We start from the raw sequence: 19699 nt of genomic DNA, 5'->3' as shown, positions 1-19699 counted from the left end.
TTTGCTCTTTGGACCAGTGAACATTGTAGGACAGTCTTGTAATATATTTACTGTTGCCCAACTATCTGAGTGATACTTGTCCCATAAACTGCCTCCCACACTGGCTCCCAAACCAGACAGTCCTCTGTGCCCTGTTGTTTTGGGCCACAAGGAGTCAGAACTCAACCTGCTTTGGTAGGAAGTAAAAGAGAAATCTAAATTTTGTTTCTTTCTCATCTTTCTGCAGTCTAAGCTACCATTATCAGCTAAAACTCAAAACCTCCTGTCAAAGAAACAAGAGACACCTGCTGTCCTAAAGCAGGAACAAAGGGTTACCTTGTGGTTATGTGCCCATTTCTAATGAGCCAGTTGACCAACTCTTTTCCCACAATGCAGTTGGGATGTGTCCGCAGCCAGTAGCGATGGTCTTGAAACTCCATCCCACTGTTGTGGTGGCAGATTTTCTTCCACAGATCCTTTAGCTGGACTGAATCCTTGACAGGGAGACATGCAAGTTACTTATTAAATGTCTGACCTTAATGCTGGTTTTAAAGACATGTACCTAGGCCCTCAGATCAGCTTCTAGAATCAAGTGCCCTCTACAAACAGGTATAAAATCTAAGCCATTTTGCACAGCCTATGCAAAGATGCAAGCAGAAACAGCAAACAGACACAAGATTTGGTCCTTATATCCTTCTTTTTATATAAACTTGAGAACAAGAAACAAAAGAAATAGAAGTGGATACCCTCAAAATTAAGGGGGAGTCGATTTTAATATGGCAAGATTTTATACTGTCTAGAAGATAAACTTAAGTCCTCACTATTGCTCTCCTGAACCCTGTTCTCAAACTCAGGTAATATGTGTAAATATAGAGGACAATGAAAACTTCTCCTTTGGAAAGTGGTTCTCCTATATAATCTGTACTCAACTTAAGCTTTGTGAAGCATATTAGTCCATTATCAAGCCCAGATATAAAGCAAGTACTTGACACAGCAACACACACTGCTATGTTCAAGTTCTGAGATATCCTTTCTTCTTGAGGATTTTTTTTTTTGATTGTCCAGCGTCAAGCCTTTATAGCCTGCTAGCTTTGGCCAATAAGCAAAAAAAGGTGTGTACCCCTCCCAACTCAACTGACCATTTTTCATTCTGTTGATCTCTTCCCCTCACCACTTGCAACACTTCAGGATATACCTTGAATTTATTTTCAGGCCTGCTAAGCACATATACCAACTCTTGTGTAGTCTATGCTTCACTGAAACTGAGCTGTCTTTCTACACATGGCCACCTTCTGCTTTTCCACATTAACCCTGGCTTGGCACAGCAAAATCCATTGTTGCAGAGTGGAAACTGGGACCTGGGATTACTTTGAGAGAACAAAAGAGCACCCCAGAGGGTAGAGAAGACACACTGCAGTTCAATCTCTCAAATGCTTCACTGATCCTATTTTTGTGTAGTAGGAAAAAAAAAAAAAAGAACTGGTTTAAGCTTTCCAGTTAACTGCCAGACACCCATTTTATTTTCCCAAGGGTGCCCTGAGATCCAAGATTTGATGCAACTGGTAATTCCACAGTTCAGCTGCCCTGCAGTTTACCTTCAACTCACATGGTGAATTCAGTAAACTGGACAAACTTTTGACCTCTAGTTCAAAGTATATGCTTACCCCAGCACACGTGTATCCTCTTCTACCTTTTATTTCATGAGCAAAGTTCATTAGTCTCCTAACTCGTATATGTTAAGCCTTGAATTAACAGCTGTGCATGCTAAGAGTATTAAACAAATAGTGGGGACTCACAGAAAACCCTACATTAATTGACATTGCACCTTCTGCTCTTACATGACCAGAAGCAGTAAGCAGGCAAATAAATTTAACAATGTGAAGCTGAAGTGCACTGGGATTTGATCATCTTGGCATTTTTCCTGCATTAACACACACGCATGAAGCGGTGTGGTGTAAAGATGTGCCCTAAAAATGTTTCCCCCTCACATGGTTATCCATTTACAGAGCACCCTGGAAAGGAGTTGTGAGCTGAACAGGAATGAGAGTTGCTGGATCCTCAGGATTACTCCTACTCATTTTGTTGACAGCAGGTAAATATCTAACGCAGAAATTAGCCTTCCTGATTTAGATTTGCATTGGGGAGCAATCTTGAATCTTTTAGTAAGTGAAATACACTCTCTTCCCTTGATCCTTTTTGCCCCATTTGTTGGAAAAACTTCCCTTATTGCAAAGAAAAGAAACAGTTTTCTACTGACCATTATAAATCGCCACCTACCTCATAGCCCCTGTGTGGGGGGATAATAGGATTACAGAGAATACTGCTGCAAACTGATTTTTCTTTGAACAAGTATGTCACTACAGCCTTCTATAAAATGTTATAGTTATTCTGCAAATAAGGGGAGAGGCCAACTTGTGTTTTGGCCCAGCAAGCAGTAGCAGTTTTAACTCATTCAGCATGGTATAAATTTTTTTATGCAGCCATTTAAGGTTTCCAGTTATTTGGCCTATGAAAGGCAAAATCTGAACCTGGACAAATACAGAATCAGGTCATTGCATTGCAGCCACAACCATGGCAAATTTAATCCCCAAAATGCCACCAGACACTAACATATACCATCTCTACACTGCATAACACATTTCCCAAGACTAAAACTATAAACATCTTTATGCAAACATCACACGAAAGGATGTTTGTTTCAGGAACAAAGACAGACACATCAATATTCTCCATCCCTGCATCACTTAAAGGAGTGCTCAGACAAGAGCCTTTAAAGATAGCAAGATAAAAAAAAAAAAAAAAGGCAAAATTCATTGCCTTCACAAAGCAAGACAAAACAGAAGTCTGAAAGGTACCAGAAGGATTTTGCGCTCATCCTCACTGGTCTCTGCCTTCATATGTGTGCGACTGGCCTGCGGGCTGACAGATGTCTCATAGGCAGGCACCATTGGTGAACCTGACCGATCCAGTGACAGGTTAGTGATGCTGGCTGATCTGTAGAGAGAATGAGAAGAATTGAAGTACGAGTGCTCCTCATGCAGTTCTTCAGAAGAGAAGGCATTGATCTTACAGCATGCTAAAAAGGAACTTAAACCTGTGACATTGATCACAGTCCCTACAGACTTACTGCTTCCTCCCCTGTCAAAGCAGAAGAAAGGATCCCTAGGAAGCAAATATATGGCTTTGGAAAAATCTAGAGTTAAACTTCTGCAAAGCTCTTTGCAGGAAGCAGTTAGAACTACATTTAGCATAGCGATTTATTTATACCTGCATTTGAATAGACCGGGAAAGGGACTGGATGCTGGGTAATTAGAAGCTCCATCAGTTTGGAGGCAAGACAAGGTCTCAGCAAGGGCAGCCAACACCACGATCTCTGCAACATGGCACTGAGATTCCCCCTCTCCTTGACCCATTTAAAAAACCTTTTCTCAACCCTCTGAAATAGATGGCTAACAGCTTGCAGAGTCCAGAAGTTTGAGTGTTTGTTCTCCAGGGTGGCTAAACTGTCTGCTGACACTCGAGGCCACTCCAGTTGGCCATTTTCCTTGTACTGCAATACAGAGCATGCACCTGATCTCAGCCCAGCTGTAAGGAAATCTTGGCTGTGCTCTCCAGTACAAACACCATTTCACAATAATCACTGCAAAGCTACAAATGTAAATACAGGTTCCATATACACTCTGCTCCAATATCCCACAACTAGACTAAGCCTATGATTAACCAGATGTATCTTCCTATCATAGCAGCAAAATTCATGCAGCATGACCTATTCATGACAACAATGCTCTAAAGAGTGAAGATGGAAAACACTTCTGCACACAGCAACAGAGAAGCTCAAAATGCCAATGCTGAACTGCCTCAGGAGGCTTGCAGTAGTGTCAGTGCTGAGAACTGTTGCCAGTCTCTAGTCTTTGGAATGAAAGTCAGATAACTTCACAGAGCTTGTTAACTGACTAAAAGACACTCTTATTATTCCGAAGAATGCTCAATGGACAATGTAGCAGAGCTCAGCCATGAAATAGCAATGCCACCCTCTTTCAGCTTTTATACTGTCTTGAAAACCACTGCTTTTTCCTCCCCTCTCTGAGGGGAATAGTGGACTGATAAAGGGGTTTAGTTAGGTCCTTTTTATTCATGTATGCCGAATCAAGAGATTCGGCATAAACGTACTTGACACTACATCTACATACATCTTGGGGTAATAAGCAAAACTTTCTGACACAGTCAGGCATCAAGGCAGGCTAAAACTCTGCCAGTCTTCTACTGTCCAGATGCTCTCAAGTTAAAGCTAATCTGGCATCTTAACAGAAAGCATTCTTATGTGGAAGATTAGACTCGTGGAAGTCCATCATTAGGCAGGCACTCCTCTCAGCTGTTTTAAAACTACTACTTTAACTGTGCCACCAAGCAGTAAACAGTAGGGAATTTTCATTTGTGTAAAAGGGCACTAAGCAAGAATTAGAACACTCAGATTTCGTATCTATCTATGACCAGTTACATTCAGGACTTCATTGTATTTCTCTTTCCTACAAACAGAGAGGAAGATTTTGCCATGAAGTCCCTTATCTTTTAGAAGGACTTGCAAAGGAGAAGTTTGAATTCCTTCACTTGCAGTATTTGACTGTTGTGCTGGGTTTTTTTTTTCCCCATAAATAATCACACTGAGAAAAGAACAACATAAGCAAGGTGGTTTTGCAAGGTCAGGATCAATCTCTGGACTTGGTCTTGCCATGCTTGCCCATAACTGATTTTTGGTACTAGTTTATTCATCAGCGTTTTACTTCCCCTAGGTGACATCTTTGGTTTCCAGCTGTACATTTAGTGTGCATCTCCTCCTAACTGTCCCCATCATGCAGAAAATGAAGGCTCTGAGCAGTCCATTGCCTGAAAGGCACACCCAGCATCCTTTTCAGCTGAGTTCCCTAGTCTTCAATGGTCCCGCTAGACCCCTCCAACTCGCTAAACATTCCTCATTTCTGCAACATCAAAGCAGCAAAGAAGTCTCTGAATGTTCCTTGACTCCAACAGTGCAATTTGGATTATCTTTGCTTTGTTCCTCATACCCTTGCCTCACCTGTATTTCCCCATTTCAACCATAATGGAAGTATGTAACCAGAACCAAGGTGAAGTGGAAACTATTTGTTCTTCTAATACCAGGCTATTTAGTGGAATTAAGATCAAGCATTCACAGCTTATAATACAGCTCTCACAAACTTTTCCAAGATCATTTCAGCACTCTCACATAAAGAACTACAGTGTTATTCCAGCCTAAGGAAGCCTGGTAACCTAAACAAGATTACACTTAATAGAAGAGCATGAGGAGCACATAGAATAGGATGGGAACCCACAACACAAACAAAAACTGCACCTCTGGTCCTCCATGACCTCTGCCATTACCAAGTCTCTGTTATTCCCTTTTTTAGAGCTTCCTCAGAATTTGCCCTTTCTTAGCCACTTCTTTCCCTTTCTGTCCTCTTCACCACCTCTTGTATTTGACTCAGCAGCAAATGACAGGTTCCTCAAAAACAGTACATTTATGTACAGTTTTTCCTCACACATTGGTAATGGGGTGTCCCATTTTAGACATGAAACAGCATTGCTCAGTGAAAAGAAGCCCAAATTCACAGGCTTTACAGTGAAGAGCATGCTAAGAGTGTATCCAGAATAGGAAATACTCAGATATGGTTAGTTTACCTGTTCCTAGCTGGTGACTTCCCTGCATCCTCCTGGACGGACCCAAGGCGTGCAGACAATGTGGTAGTTGAAGAATCTGGGAGAATCAAACTGCAAGAAAAGGGAGTATGTTACAAAATTTTGAGAGAATTGCCACATGCAGCAGCATCAGAATAGCTAGAATTAAAATACAGTTAATTAGAATGCTATGTCTTATTCACAGCCATGATTGTTAAATCCATAAGGGAACAGGGAAATCTTTTCCCATTTGTAGGCCAATTATTATCTGTTGGGCAGTGCTCAAGTCTTCTCCCTTCAGACTCAAGTATCGGACAATACAGGCTCTTCTCATTTCTCCTATTACCCTGCCTTCTCACCCTCTTCTCCTCTATCCCTTTATTACATACCCTCCTCCCTTACAGGCTGCTATTCCATGCCTTGGAGGTAGAGGCATTGCCTGATCTCCCCAATACATCATCTTTGCAACCCAAGCAATGCTAGGCTATAGGTATCGCTAGGCAGCTTTTACCAAGAAAGCCTGACAAGCTTCTGTAACTGTTCAATCCAATCACTATCACCTTTGCTCTCCTTTCCTTCCACCCTAGGAACAGACAGTCATACACCATTAATATAAATTCCTATTGGTAAAGCCATAGATACAAGCCAATATACTGCAACTGATAGAGCCACACTGTCTGTGCTCTGGGATGTAGACTTGTTACTAGCATGATAGATGCTCTTCGTAAGAAAATGTATACAACACTACTTTGCCTACACAACTGTACTTGCCCAGAGTACATTGCCCATTCACTTCTAAAAGGACACAGCCCATCAAGTTAAAACAGGTTCCCATGTCTGCTGCTCAGAGAGCAGAGCAACATCAGAAAAGCATCACTTCTCTAACAGCTTTTCTCACTCTTTGCAGCATATGATAACAGGAGAGGCAAAAGCCTTATCTCAGACACATTATTTTGGGAAGAGATTCAACTTCCAAGTTTTCTTCTGAAGCAAACTACTTCTTAAACAGAAGCCATATATTAGAAACAAAACATACAACCCTTTGCTTCCCTTATTAAGATGTGAGTTGCCATCTTCCACTGTGCTGCTGTTTAAGTTCAACATCTTAAGTTTAAACCTCAGACGGTCAGTCAGGAGCTTAACAAATACAGTAGCCTACTGCCAAGTTTTACATTGCCCCTCAATTACAGAAAGGCTCTGACTTGAGACCTCCTCAGTAGTTTCACATCTGCCTGTTCTGTTTTTAGGGAAATGAGCACAACCACCGTATCTGGTTAATTCTTGCTCACACTAAACTGAATTAAGGTCCTCAGAAATTAACTTACATACCACGTAAGAAGTACCGAGTTCTTTTATTAATCTCTGAAAATTAAAGATCTCCTTACTTGAAAGCAGTACAAAATACTTTAAATGAGATCAGAGAACCTTTATAGCTGGCATTTCAATCCGACTTCAGCTGAAACAGGTATTACTTCCACCATTTCTCTCTAATTTAGAATCATAGAATGGTCCAGGCCGAAAGGGACCTCCAAAGGTCATCTAGTCTGACCTCCCCACAGTCAGCAGGGACAGCCTCAACTAGACCAGGTTGCCCAGGGCTTTGTCAAGCCTTACCTTCAATATTTCCAGGGACAGACAGCATCTCTTATAGTTTCCTGCCCAATCCAAAACCCAACAGGTCAGTGCTACATCAACTTGCCTCTTGATATATTGGTGGTCAGAATGGATGTTTTTGGCTTTGTATTTTTTAACTCTGAAGCTAAAAATCTGCTCTGTCACTGATCTAGATTCACTGATTCAATAGCTTAAAGGAAAACTGCAAATAATTTAAAACTCCACTAGAAAAAGGTTTCCATGTTTCAATCTGAAGAGAACAAAAGAAGCCAGCACAGGATTAGATTCTTTTTACAGAAGATACCTTTCTAAGTTTCCTAGTTAGAAACCACCAGCTTTTGTCTAGGCAGGTGTCAGCCTGAAAAAACAGTTAAGATTCTGGAGCTCAGCATGAAGCTTCACTTTACCTTTGCCAGGTAAGATCCTCCTCAAGAAAGATATTGCGGCTTGCTTTACGGCTCCCAACGGGTGTGCGTGGCTCGCCAGGATCCAGCACTGATACAGAACACGCAGAATCTGACAGAGCATTTAAGTCTTCTCCGATGGAGTTACTGTCTGTGGAGTGTGCGTAGCTTAAGGCTATTTTGCGGCAGTAAGTGCAGGCTCGGAGATCCCCTATGGAAAGGGGAACCAGAGAGAGTAAATGAACAGGAACAACCAGTACTCTGTTCCTACAGGATCAGAGTTGAGCAGCGGTGTGGAAAGAAGGATTTTCTGTTTCAAAACCTCTTTGCAAGTTTAAGTCTAGCTCTCACATTCCCTTAAAGAGCAAAATCCCAAACAGAGTCAGGGAATTTCTCCATGTCAAATGATGCATAACACGTGATCAATATGAGAGATAGGTTGTGGAAGCAGGAAGAGAGCACATAGGCACACTGAAATCATGCTACAATAATAGCTGCTCAGGTAAGATATATTAGCTGTTATCTGGAAATTGTAGCCTCCATCAGGAGATGTCTGGAGTTTGGTAATTGCTTTGAGTTTCCCCTCATCCTTAATGGCCACACATGGCCACTTACATTTTAAAGCTGCCATTACTTTTACTTGAGCACACTTTTTATAGTGAACATCCTTGTTAAATGTTTTGTCATTACGAACACAGTGTTGGTAAAAAATAAGCAGGCATGCCATAATCCACCAAAATGCATGAAGAATTAGGTTCTGCAATTCTTTTTGTTATTTCTAAGCAAACTACAGACGTGTATAGCATTCTCTAGCCAAGAGCTAAAATGCAGTAGTGCAAACAGAGCTGAACACACATACAACATCCTGCTTCTCAAAAGCTAAACCCCACCTGTGTAGCCCATGAATTTTCCAGGGATTTCCTGATTGCAGCACCGACTACAGAAGATCTGCCCGCAAAGTCGACAGTGGTGCCTCCGCCGGAAGGTGGTAAATTTCTCACTGCAGTCATAGCACTCTTTGCACTGGCTGTCAGGCATCCAGTACTGCTTCAAGTCACTGTCCTGCAGGGAAGACAATAGAAAAAACATCTTTTTTTGTAAATAAAAAGACTTTTGTAGACTGTGCACATGAAAAGTACAATTTCATATATTCATGTATGTGTGTGGACACTGATGTATCAGCACACATACACAGAAAGGATTTGTCATGTGATTTCATAGGGAGCCAGAAGGCTGACACAGTTCTTAACTGTGAGAATAAATGGTTCAGCTACAGGAATTTTTCAGGTCTTTAAGACTTGAAAACAAAGAGTTGATGTTGTAGCTATAAACACAGCAAGAAAAATCTCTGTTACAATTCTGAGCACATTAGCTACGATTACCACGGATGGAGACAACGGCTAGCAGTCACATGACAGCTCTGACTGTGAAACACTCTGCTAGAGTTCAGTTCTAGCGACAAGCCTTTTCAGAGGGATTGAATACTCTGGGGTTTTCTCAGGAAGTGAAAGTGCTGCAAGAATCTTCTCAAAACAACCACAGAGAAGAAAAGGTGATCCACACACACAGACAAAAAAACCCATACCTTGAACTGAGGTTTATTTTCAGATGTTCACAAAGTGAGGCTTGACATAGCTTCTACACAAATTTCTAGACCAAAACAGGTATCAGCAACAAGACAACAATTTCGTGCTGCTGTCATCCAAGGAAACTTGCACAGAAAGAGGCCAGGCTGCTCAAGGCAGTATAGTGTTTAAGAGAGTCCATAAATTTTTAAGATGAACACTAAGCTTCAAGCAGAGAAAGACGCAGTGAAGAGTTTTGCCGAAGAACTGCTGCAAAGCTGCAGGGGATGCTGAGTAACAATTTTTGTGGCACCTCTGCACAGTAAGCCAAGCCTCTCGTTCTACCACACAGAGTGACTGCCCCAAGCAGCAGTGCCTCTTCCCACCATCTCTTCTACATTGCTTCAGCTCTACAGGCACATGACTGGGTGTTTAGAAACCCAGCCACTGCTGGTGATACCTTCAAGCTCTCTGCCTTGCTCAAGTCAGAGCCAAAACTGATGACAAGAGCCCTACAAAAGGAAGGGTTCAGAACAGAAATCTAGCCCCTGTTAGCAGTAGAGGTTGATCAGAGCAGCACCTTCCAGGAACTGACACATGCTTTCTGCAACAGTAAGGGGGTACAGACCAAGTTCACAGTAGGGAGAAATTACTGCCTGGAGTGATGCAAGCAAGACATGGCTGCTGTCAAGGGCTGTGATGGATTACCATTTGTAAAGGAGTTAGTAAAATGACAACTCAAATACGGCTTTCAGAGAAAGATCTAGATATACTCATTTACTGCTGCATCTTGATCTGTTTGAGTACTTCTCCAACAGCTTCAAAGATATCGCAAAAATCTTCAGGGCCTTCAGAAGCTTCCAGAAACTAAAATACTAGTAGAGGCCACACTGTTCAATACTCAAAAACATCACCCTTTCTATCAAAGCAAAGCCACTCTTCCAAGCAGAACAGCACAGGAAGCTAGTGAGTTTACTCAAAGCCTGCTTGTAAAAGCAACCAAGCCAAAAGCTTCTTTCCTCATCATTCGGTATAATTACTTCTGCCTTTTTGTGTGTTGCCCCAGAAACAATTATTTATATTGTCATTCATAAATAGTTGTGGCTTCTTTTCTCAACTACATCCTCCTCTTAAAGGCATGGTCCAGAGGGAGGTCCATGGGCAAGGGGAGATGAAATCAGCAAGTCAGCAGCAACCACCAGACCTTTATCCATATGAATCAAAATAAGTAAGACAAGCCTTTCAAGCAAATATTGCTGACCAATCATCAATAGTTGCAGATCTAATACATTCTCAGAATTCTCATTACTATTTGTGACAGTCAACATGTTTCACCAGCCCATGGTTAGCCTTCAATGGAGAAAACCATCAGGTAATCCTACATCAGGTAATACAGAAATGAGAAGTCTATAATAGGAGCATTGGTCCAAGTTCAAGAGGCTGAGCAACTGCTGTGTTTTACTCCCATCATATGATAGATGTCTGGCATGTCAAAAGTCAGCATCAACTTAAATTGTTTACCCTGCACTCACACAATGATTTTTGAGTTTATTCACTCATCTTCAAACATCTGAAGAACAAAACCAAAAACCGAAAAGCCTGTAATGTATCTAAAAAACTAAGCTTAGAAAACCTCAGTAAACAGTTCCATTTCTAAACGGTTTGGCCTAAAAAAAACCCAGAAGTACCTGGCTCTTTCCCTCCATGATTTCTTTGAGACGTTTTAAAACAGTGCTGAGGCTTCTTAACTGAACAGCTGTTCGAGGATCATGACCTCCAAGAGGAGGTTCTACTTTCCTTCGATTGTCTGGAAGGGAAGGGAGAGTAGTATTAATTTCTTCCATGACACATCAACATTTAAATCACAACACAAAACCCCATTAGATGGAGATATGTTTACATATCTAATACACTCTGCAAAATTACAGCTTGTATCACTTCTGCCCTTGCACTCTTCTCCCTAAAAGGGGCTCCTGAAGCCAGCTGGCTTGCTTTAACTGACATTTTAAGTAGTATCTCCCTGTGTTTACAAGAACTAATTTAAGTCCTCTAAGAATTAAAATACTTTTTACATAAGTGAAGCTATTTTCAACCTACTATATGAACCTTGTAATAGTCTTTTAGAAAGCACTGAAGTCTCAGTTTAGAATGCCCTCTAGGATGTTAATACTTACAAACTAACTGAAATGTTTTAATGAATCCTAGGAGTCGTATAAACCAAGGTCTTAACCCAAACTTACAAATAAATTACTATAGCAAGTCTCAGGACTCAGTTGCTCGGTTTTTATAAAAATGCTAACTCAGAATAAAATGCATCCAGAAGTCCACATCTGAGTTTGTTTGTTTTGTTATCTTCTTTAGAAAATAGCCAAGTTGTTGAGAACTTGTACAGTCATTCTTAACTACAGCAAAGAGACATCTGAATAAAAAGTTAACATAGCTAATTTTTTTACTATAAAATGGTAGATTACTTTGAAATAGTGCTGTATGAATTACAAACAGGATCCTTCTCTCTAGAAAGATCGGCAAGCACAGTGCTGTATTTACCTGAATATTTAAACATTTTCAGAGTCACTTTACAACATCAACAACTTTTTAGAATAGTTTTAGTTTCTTACCATCTTCACTGCTCTCCATCTGTCTAGCATTTTATTTGGATTCCCCCTAGTATGGCAAAAACAGACATGGCTGCTTTCTGTTTACTGCTTCGGATATCACTATCACTGATGTCAGCAGGAATGTCAGCACAAGCATGTTAACTCTTGCAGTGCAGTAACAACAAGGCTTCCCCTCTGCGTGCAGAAACTAAAACCCCTCTTGGTAATGAGATTCAAACTGTGGGATTCCATGTCTCCTCTTCAGGTTCCTAGTAGATATTTCTACTTAATCAGCCCCCATATAGCTGCTTAATGACCTATCTACAACAAAGAATCCACACTAGAAGATCATTTTTAAGAGATTCTAGAGTGCTTACACCCAGTCCAGTGACTAGCCACTTGGAATTTATTTAAAATAAAAAATAATAAAACAAGCATACTTTTGGATAATACCAAGCATTTTAGGATAATTAAAGGGACTAATATTTCAGAAAACGTTGATAATGCCACAGAAACGTTGGACTCCTGCTTATTTCTACCACAAGATTTATGTTCCATTTACTTCCTAGATTTACCCACTGTAAGTTTTGAATTCAGAAGTATCTTTTTTTCCCCCCAGGAATGCTATTTTAAATTAAAAAAAAAAACACACACACAAAAAAAAAAAAACACCACACCACAACCCAAACCCACAGGCTTCCTGTCTAACTAGCTACAAAACCTATCAGGCAAGTGACTCCCAAAGTATGAGCATACACAGAACTGAGGAAATTGCACAGGTAACTCCACTCTTGTTAGATAAATGCCCTTTCCTGTGTTACATAAAACAATGTCAAAAGGATGTAATCTATACTAGAAAAAGCATGAGATCAGCAGAAGTACATGGCTAACCCGTTTATAGCAGCAAAGCTGACAAACTCTCAGAGTGTAACTGAGTTGCTTTATATTCTTTTCAATCGTGATTTCTCCCTTTCTGAGGGGAAACACATTGTATATCAAGAACATAAGAAGTTATCATTTCCACAGTAAAGGATACACTGTCCAAAATATCACATGTATCAATCTTATGATGATCATATCAGCTCTACAAGCTTTTGTTTTTCATTGTCCAACCAGCACAAAAACAACTGCAGGAAGTGAAGACAACTTCCTCATGGTTTTCATACAGAGAGTCCTTACACTTTGTCAGTCTGCAGCTCCGTCTGTTCATGCATTTACTCTTTTTCCCTAGCCAAACGTTCATAACAAGACAGTCATTTTTCACTTGGTATTTTGCATTTAACAAAAGCCAGCTGCACCTCAGCCCTTCAGTGTAAGGGTGTGGAACACATCTTTTCAGGACTACAAATTTATGCATCAATTGTGTTTTTCCTATCTGTTCCTTTCCTATCTAAACGTTCACTGAACAAAAACTTCAGTATGCCACATACCACAAAGGACCCCACATAGATTTCCAGTTTTGACTTATCTCTAACCTATTTATCCTTCTTAAGACAAAAATAACTCTTACAGCTAAAAAAACCCAAAAACTCTCCTCATTTCAACAATAACCCTCAACCTTCCTGCATGTATTCACAGCTGCTGCTACTTGGCAAAACCTATCCATCCTCTGAAATACTATACTTGTGTTGTCTTTTTCCTACTCTCCCCACTTTGTATCTGATCAGTGGGAAGGAACCTGCAACATCATTCCAGCCATGATCACCTACTCAGTACACTCTTCTGAGTTCAGGCCACAGAAATATTTACTCAGCAAATCACACAGTTCTTCATCCTCAGTTACTGAATCACTGAGATACATTTTCCAGACTTTCTTTCATGACTCCATGTATTTTAGCATTCATTTTACAGTGAACAAATAAACAGTATACAACTTTGTTGCAACTTAACTGCTCATTTCAGTTTACAGGAGAAGCACTGACAGCACATTACCCCAAGAAGTACAAGAGAGCTTCACACAGATTCAACCACTTACAACAGTTCTGCTAATACAAATCAATGCGAATTGCTTTCTAGTTACCCGCTGCCAAAGCATGTAATTTCATAATCAAGTTCACTCGCAAGTCTCAAGTTCAGACATTGCATCTTCCTCAAGTCACTGCCATCTAAAGTAGGAGCAGCATGAAAGCTGACCTTAACTTCATTTCACAACATGCATTTTCATTTTCCAAACACATTCAGTAGAAAAGATGCTGTGGTAATAAGCCATATTCTTTACGATTTTCAGTAACCACCACATGCTCTCCTCAGGTGTTCTTCCACCTCATATGATCATTGGCCTATCCTTACTTATCCTAAGCTCTTCTGTCATTCCCTATTACTGCCAGGCTGCTACGACTGTCTAGCATTAATAGCATTATCCTGCATGACAGCATAACAGGCTAGAAGTGTATTTACTATCAATGCTCCCTCTCCAATTGGTCAGCATTTCTACCTCTCCTTAAACTGGATTTGCAAGTTATGACATCACCTTAGTGTGAGACTATTTTGGTTCAACCCAGCACCTTGAAAGCACTCAGCTGACAGAACACACAGACACATGCAGTCCAATACAACCAGCCTGGCCCAGTCTCTCTACAGAAATGACACTAGCTCCTCTGCACCCTAATTCAGCACATGAGGATGCAACAGATTACCCCAGAGGGAGGCCAGAGAAATCAATGCAGAGTCTCAGCACTGGTTCTTCAGCCATACCACCCACAAAGCATCTCTGACATAAGCCAGGCATCCGGCAGCTTCTCCTATATTCACAACATCTAGTAAGGTGCTATTATGTTTTCACATAAGCAGTTCTGACGTAAAGCACACAACTGAAATCCTACATATCTAATGCCAGATAGTTTCCTGCAAAAGCCCTCCATGTTATTCCACACATGCAGTTGTCAGCCAGCATGATCCCTGAGCAATGAGAATATCTGCTGCGCAGACTGTGCAAGCTAATGGACAGATGAGGGGTGAGAGTTAGCATCTTTAGGAGCAATTTCATTCCACAGCTCTTTAGAAGCACCATCAGCCTTTTATTTATTCCTTTCAGTTGGCTCAAGCTTGACATGCTATTTAAACTCAAGTAAGCTAGAGAGACCTTTGTGAAGGACTTAGGCATTTTCCTGCCTGTACTTGTCAATGTTATTAAGCATCTGAGTAATGGTCAAGCCTAGAGAGACATTTACAAGTCTGCAGATTCAAGGTTGCAAGGAAACTAGATTAGTCACTGTCACTGAACTAAGTGGGTGACTAATCTAGGTGTTTGTATAAATCACATCAGTTCTTTTCATGCTTTTCATTCTTCAGTTATAATAATAATTTCTAAGATTATTTGTGCAGCCCAGCATCAGCTGCAACGGCAAAAGTAAAATTCTCCTCTGCTCCATGTTCAGAAATCCTCAGAGACCTCAGCACCTTTTAAGACAAAAGGCATGAAAATTAATTTTCTGGTTTTCTTAAAAAAAAACTAAAAAAAAAAAGCAATGCCTGATTATTGGAGAGGGAAGATGCAAGTATTTTTCCCCTTTTCAAATACAGTGAGATGGCCTGAAAAAGTCCCCTGAAAACTTCCCCTCACCAATCCATTACACAGAGTTGCATTACACAGAGTTCATGTTTGTTACAGCACCAAGGCTATTTAGGGGACAATACTCAACAGCGATTCAGGCCACTCATCACTAAATATCACAGAAATGTCTTCCAAAAGCCAGTAATTCCTGCTTGGTCTAATTTAACTTCTTTCCAGGCAGATTCATCATCTCATTTTTCTAAGTATACTTTCATCCATCAGAGACATGAATGGAGGTCCTGGAAAGGAGTTAGAATAATGCAGCAATAGTTCCTCTCCCACATCTTAGACTAAGTCTCATTTCCCTAGCTGCCTCATTTCCCTAGCTGCCTCCTTCCAGTGGAAGTGAAACAGCAAAATTATTTCTACCTTCTGAGTACTGAACAGTTTACCTTACCTAAAGGTTTCTAGCTTGCTACTCCCAGATAATTAGCAAGTGACTTGCAACAGATAACCAAGAATTAATTAAATTGGCAAATCATTCATGAGTACACTGATGTATTTGGGACATTTGTAAAAAAGTTCACCAAATAAAACACAACAAAAAACCCAAACAAACCTGAACTGGTTTGTTTTGACACGTACAACTGAATAGCACAAACAGCACTAGAGGGCAAGGATGAAGACCATGAATGTGTTCAACTAAGACAGCATGCAAATGGCTCAGAGAGATGAAAATGATAGTTATCTGTATTGACTTCTGTTTGGTTAACAAGACTAGACATCTTGCTAGCAATTGTTCAAGGTAAGGAATAAAAAAGGTTCAGACACAAGTTCCTATTCAATTCTCCTCAAAACAGCTACAAGCAAAAATCTGCATTTATAACTCACTTGAAGATAGAAACATCAACCTCATGTAGACTGAGCTCTAAAGTTATAGCTTGCATGTGACTTTAAGAAACTGAAGTCTCTCAAGACAAAGCAGAAATTTTCAGAATCGTGGTTCAAGTGACTTGAGAGACAAGAGGTTGGATGTGTTTGGGCAGTTTCTTTTGTTCCAGACTGGTTTGAAATTGAAACACAGAGCTGTAGCAACGGTGTCCTGCTTGGAACACTACATAGGGTAGAGGGCACATGCTTCTGAGGTTAAAGTGTGATCTCACTACAAGAAGCAGTGTAGCTCAATAATAAATTCTACTAAAATCTAGACAGTGAGCCTTTCTCTACCTTTTTCACCTCACTCTGAACCATCTCAGACTGTCTAGCACAACATTCTCTTGTAGAACAAAGAGCTGAAATTACCAAGGGTTGAAGAAGATCTTCTTTGCAGCTCACCAGTCAGATGTTTTTTGTAAGGAACCGGTGACCTCAGAGACTGAGCTCTGGCAGGATGCTGAGGACTGGACCAGCCACCACTCAATGCTTGTGGATCACTCTGTCCTGCCTCTGCTCTCTCTGCTGGGGATGAAAGCCTGCCATCATCTGGAGTTGACAAAAAGCAAGAAACCAATGGTTCAGATAGGACAAAACAAACCAGTAGTACATGCAAAATTGGGGGGGGAGGAGCAGAATCAGAAATAGCTTATTGGGATCGTGATTGTAACAAAAGACATGAATTTTTCTTCTGAAAAGTACCATACAAACCAAGGAGACAGGCCAATATGTAAAACTCGTCTGTCTAGGCTCATGTTATTTCAGAAATATGCCTAATGTGAAGTGTGCAAAAAAGCAAACCATCAAGCAGGTATTGTACTTGCTGTGTGGAATAGCTATACTTGTTTATCAGCTTCTGCCCTCAAAAAGTTTTTGGTTATGTTAGAAGCCAGTACTGAGGACACATTAAAGTTATCACAGGTTTTAATAAACCACCCTTTTTCATCAGAGGACCAAGTATAAATAGGTTCACATCGATTCCAGTAACATGTCCATTTCATGTGCTGTTTCAAGGTTGTTTTCACACTCTTGCAACAACACAACAATAGAACAAAAACACAACACAATTTCAGCTATATTTGTCAGACAAACAAATTATGCCAATATTAACTACATCTTATGTTACTTATGTTACTTTCAATAAAATAATAATGATGGTGGTATTCTACTAATCAAATTAATAGCAATCACACCAAGTAATTATTTTTCATTCTACATAACAGTCTGAACAGACCAGTTTGCTTATGCAAAAAGTTATCTTGTCCCTTTTTCCCTAGCCCAAACATTGCAGAATTATGCTTAGCAGAGATGGACAATGAAGAGACTAAACAAAAGCAGCTGACTGTTTAGCCATCTCCAGCAAAGAGATACACAGTTCTAGTAGAAAACTCAAGGTGCATCCACTCAGCACTATTTGCAGTATATTTCTTTGAAATAAAAAAGAAAATTCACATAGCTCTTTCAGATCTTACCAGTACTGAGAATATGAGTGTTTCATGATACACACAGCACAAAGGCTAAAATCTAGTAGTTCTTTTTAATACACAAAACTTGCACAACATTTCAGACCTTTCGATGGGGGATACCTAAAACATTCAAGTTAAGGGTAGACTTCCTGTAAATACACTGCTTTACTGCCATTCAACTGCCACCCAACTGAGGGTACAAGATGCCCAAGAAAGTGAAGAATGGACAAAGTCTGGAGTAAGAACTTCCACAGGAAGGACTGGCACACATTTCGCTCATAGCTGGCAGAGGGTTACTCCTGCTCTTAGCCCCAGAAACTTCATACTGAAAAATGAAATCCAGATGCAGAGTTAAGAATCTATACAATGCTCTCTGCTAACGGGCTCGTCTCTGACCTTCATGGGCAGCCACAGATCTCTAGCTGCAAGACACTACCTTCTTCCACAGCAAATCTCTACAATGTCACCCAAAAGTGAGATGCAGTATCACTCACAAAGGAACTGACTCGCCATGCATTTGGCAGCCATCTGACATTATGCTCTTATACTGAAGAGGTATTTCCACAAGTTTGTGTGGCAGCAGAGGGCCTGAATAAAACAGACAGCATGCACAATCCACACACACAATTCCCCCAAGCACTTACCTCTGCTGAAACGGAAGAGATTTACAAAAGAGCTGTAGGCCGATTTAAAAGGAGGATCATCTTGATCAGGAGTCAGGGGTTTGAAGTGGGTAAGATGAGATGGACTACTAGGAGAGTGAGGTAGATCACTGGTAGAGTCCAGTGTAGGAGACCGTTTGTCATCTGCAGCCATCTCATGTGCCCTGGAAAGAGTTCAGCAACATGCATTATGCACCGGTGGTGCAACAGAACATCTTCAGTCAACTGAAGAGGAGGTATGGGGACATTCACTGCACCTACTACAGACATCTGCTATTAACACAGGTCAAAAAGTGCCACAGTTTGGAGCCCATGCTCCCTGCCTAGTCATTGGCAAGTGATCAACAGCTCTGCAGAGCACAATTCAGAGCTGCTACTTAAACATCCAGAGCAATATGAGTAAGTAAACAGCCACTCCAGTTGCTGTTTGATGGGAACTTGAAGTTTTCAAATGGAGACTCTGTATGTGTATCACAAAGTTTTCACTTCAACTCAAGAGATGAGCTATCAGTGCTGTCACAAGGGAAACACCCAAACTGTGGTCTATTTGTTGTCATATCTAACACCTTCAAACTTCATTCTTTTCAGGAGTAGCCTCATTAAGAAACAAACAAACAAAAAAAACCCAAACAAACAAACAAAAAAAAAAAAAAAACACAAACAGCACTCAATATTAGGGGGAGCCATACTCGTTAAACCTACTTGCAGTGTACCAAAGTCTTCAGACAGCCAAGAATTATTCTTTCCCACAGCCCATATTCTTTAACCTCAATATACAGCTGATTCCTTCCACTCCACCTCACTAACCCTGCACTTCTAGCCTGCTAGGCTAAGGTGGTTACCACCTTCATCTTTGTTTATGCAAGACTTAAGAGAAACGTTTGACAGAGCAGGGGCCTGATGGAACCTGCAAGTGACAAGTTACCTCTGCCAAGGACCAAAGTTCTGTATGAGCCTACTTCCTGCTTTGCAGCTGATACAGTTCCTTCATGAAATAGCTGTTTCCATAACCACTTCCTAGAATTTGCAGACATAGTTTGATGACTAGAACATTTTCTTCCAAGTTACACTAAAAATCCATGCAGTCTAAAGAAAATCCACAAGGTTGACAAGTGACACTGGAAGTGCTAACAAGCTGTCTGCAGGTCATGTGGCAATGTCTGACCACTCCTACAAAATGCACAAAAATTGTATCTACAAATCAATCACTAGATTATTCAGTGGACTTCCGCTTTTTGCTTTGTATACTAAGCACCAATAGGTCAGAGCTCCTCCTGATAGTCATGTATTCTTAA

General features: G+C 40.6%; 1 protein-coding gene across 2 annotated transcripts in view; it reads right to left on the bottom strand.

Annotated features, from left to right (window-relative positions):
* Nucleotides 1-18558, bottom strand: part of PIKFYVE (phosphoinositide kinase, FYVE-type zinc finger containing) — a 55253-nt gene extending 36695 nt beyond the window's left edge. The window contains exons 1-8 of one of the 2 annotated variants that reach the window (XM_054381434.1): nt 18387-18558; nt 16646-16798; nt 10942-11060; nt 8579-8750; nt 7692-7899; nt 5674-5763; nt 2835-2973; nt 316-473 (exon numbers count right to left, since the gene is read on the bottom strand). In XM_054381434.1, the coding sequence (XP_054237409.1) occupies nt 316-473; nt 2835-2973; nt 5674-5763; nt 7692-7899; nt 8579-8750; nt 10942-11060; nt 16646-16798; nt 18387-18558 (1211 nt within the window). The remainder of the gene's footprint in view (nt 1-315; nt 474-2834; nt 2974-5673; nt 5764-7691; nt 7900-8578; nt 8751-10941; nt 11061-16645; nt 16799-18386) is intronic. The other variant, XM_054381435.1, reaches the window with a different exon arrangement.
* Nucleotides 18559-19699: the final 1141 nt, after the last annotated feature.

The sequence above is a fragment of the Indicator indicator genome, chromosome 5 (assembly GCF_027791375.1).
Source record: "Indicator indicator isolate 239-I01 chromosome 5, UM_Iind_1.1, whole genome shotgun sequence".
In the NCBI taxonomy this organism is placed as follows: Eukaryota; Metazoa; Chordata; class Aves; order Piciformes; family Indicatoridae; genus Indicator; species Indicator indicator.
The sequence above is the reverse complement of the archived record's forward strand: the minus strand, read 5'-3'. Positions and strand labels throughout refer to the sequence as shown.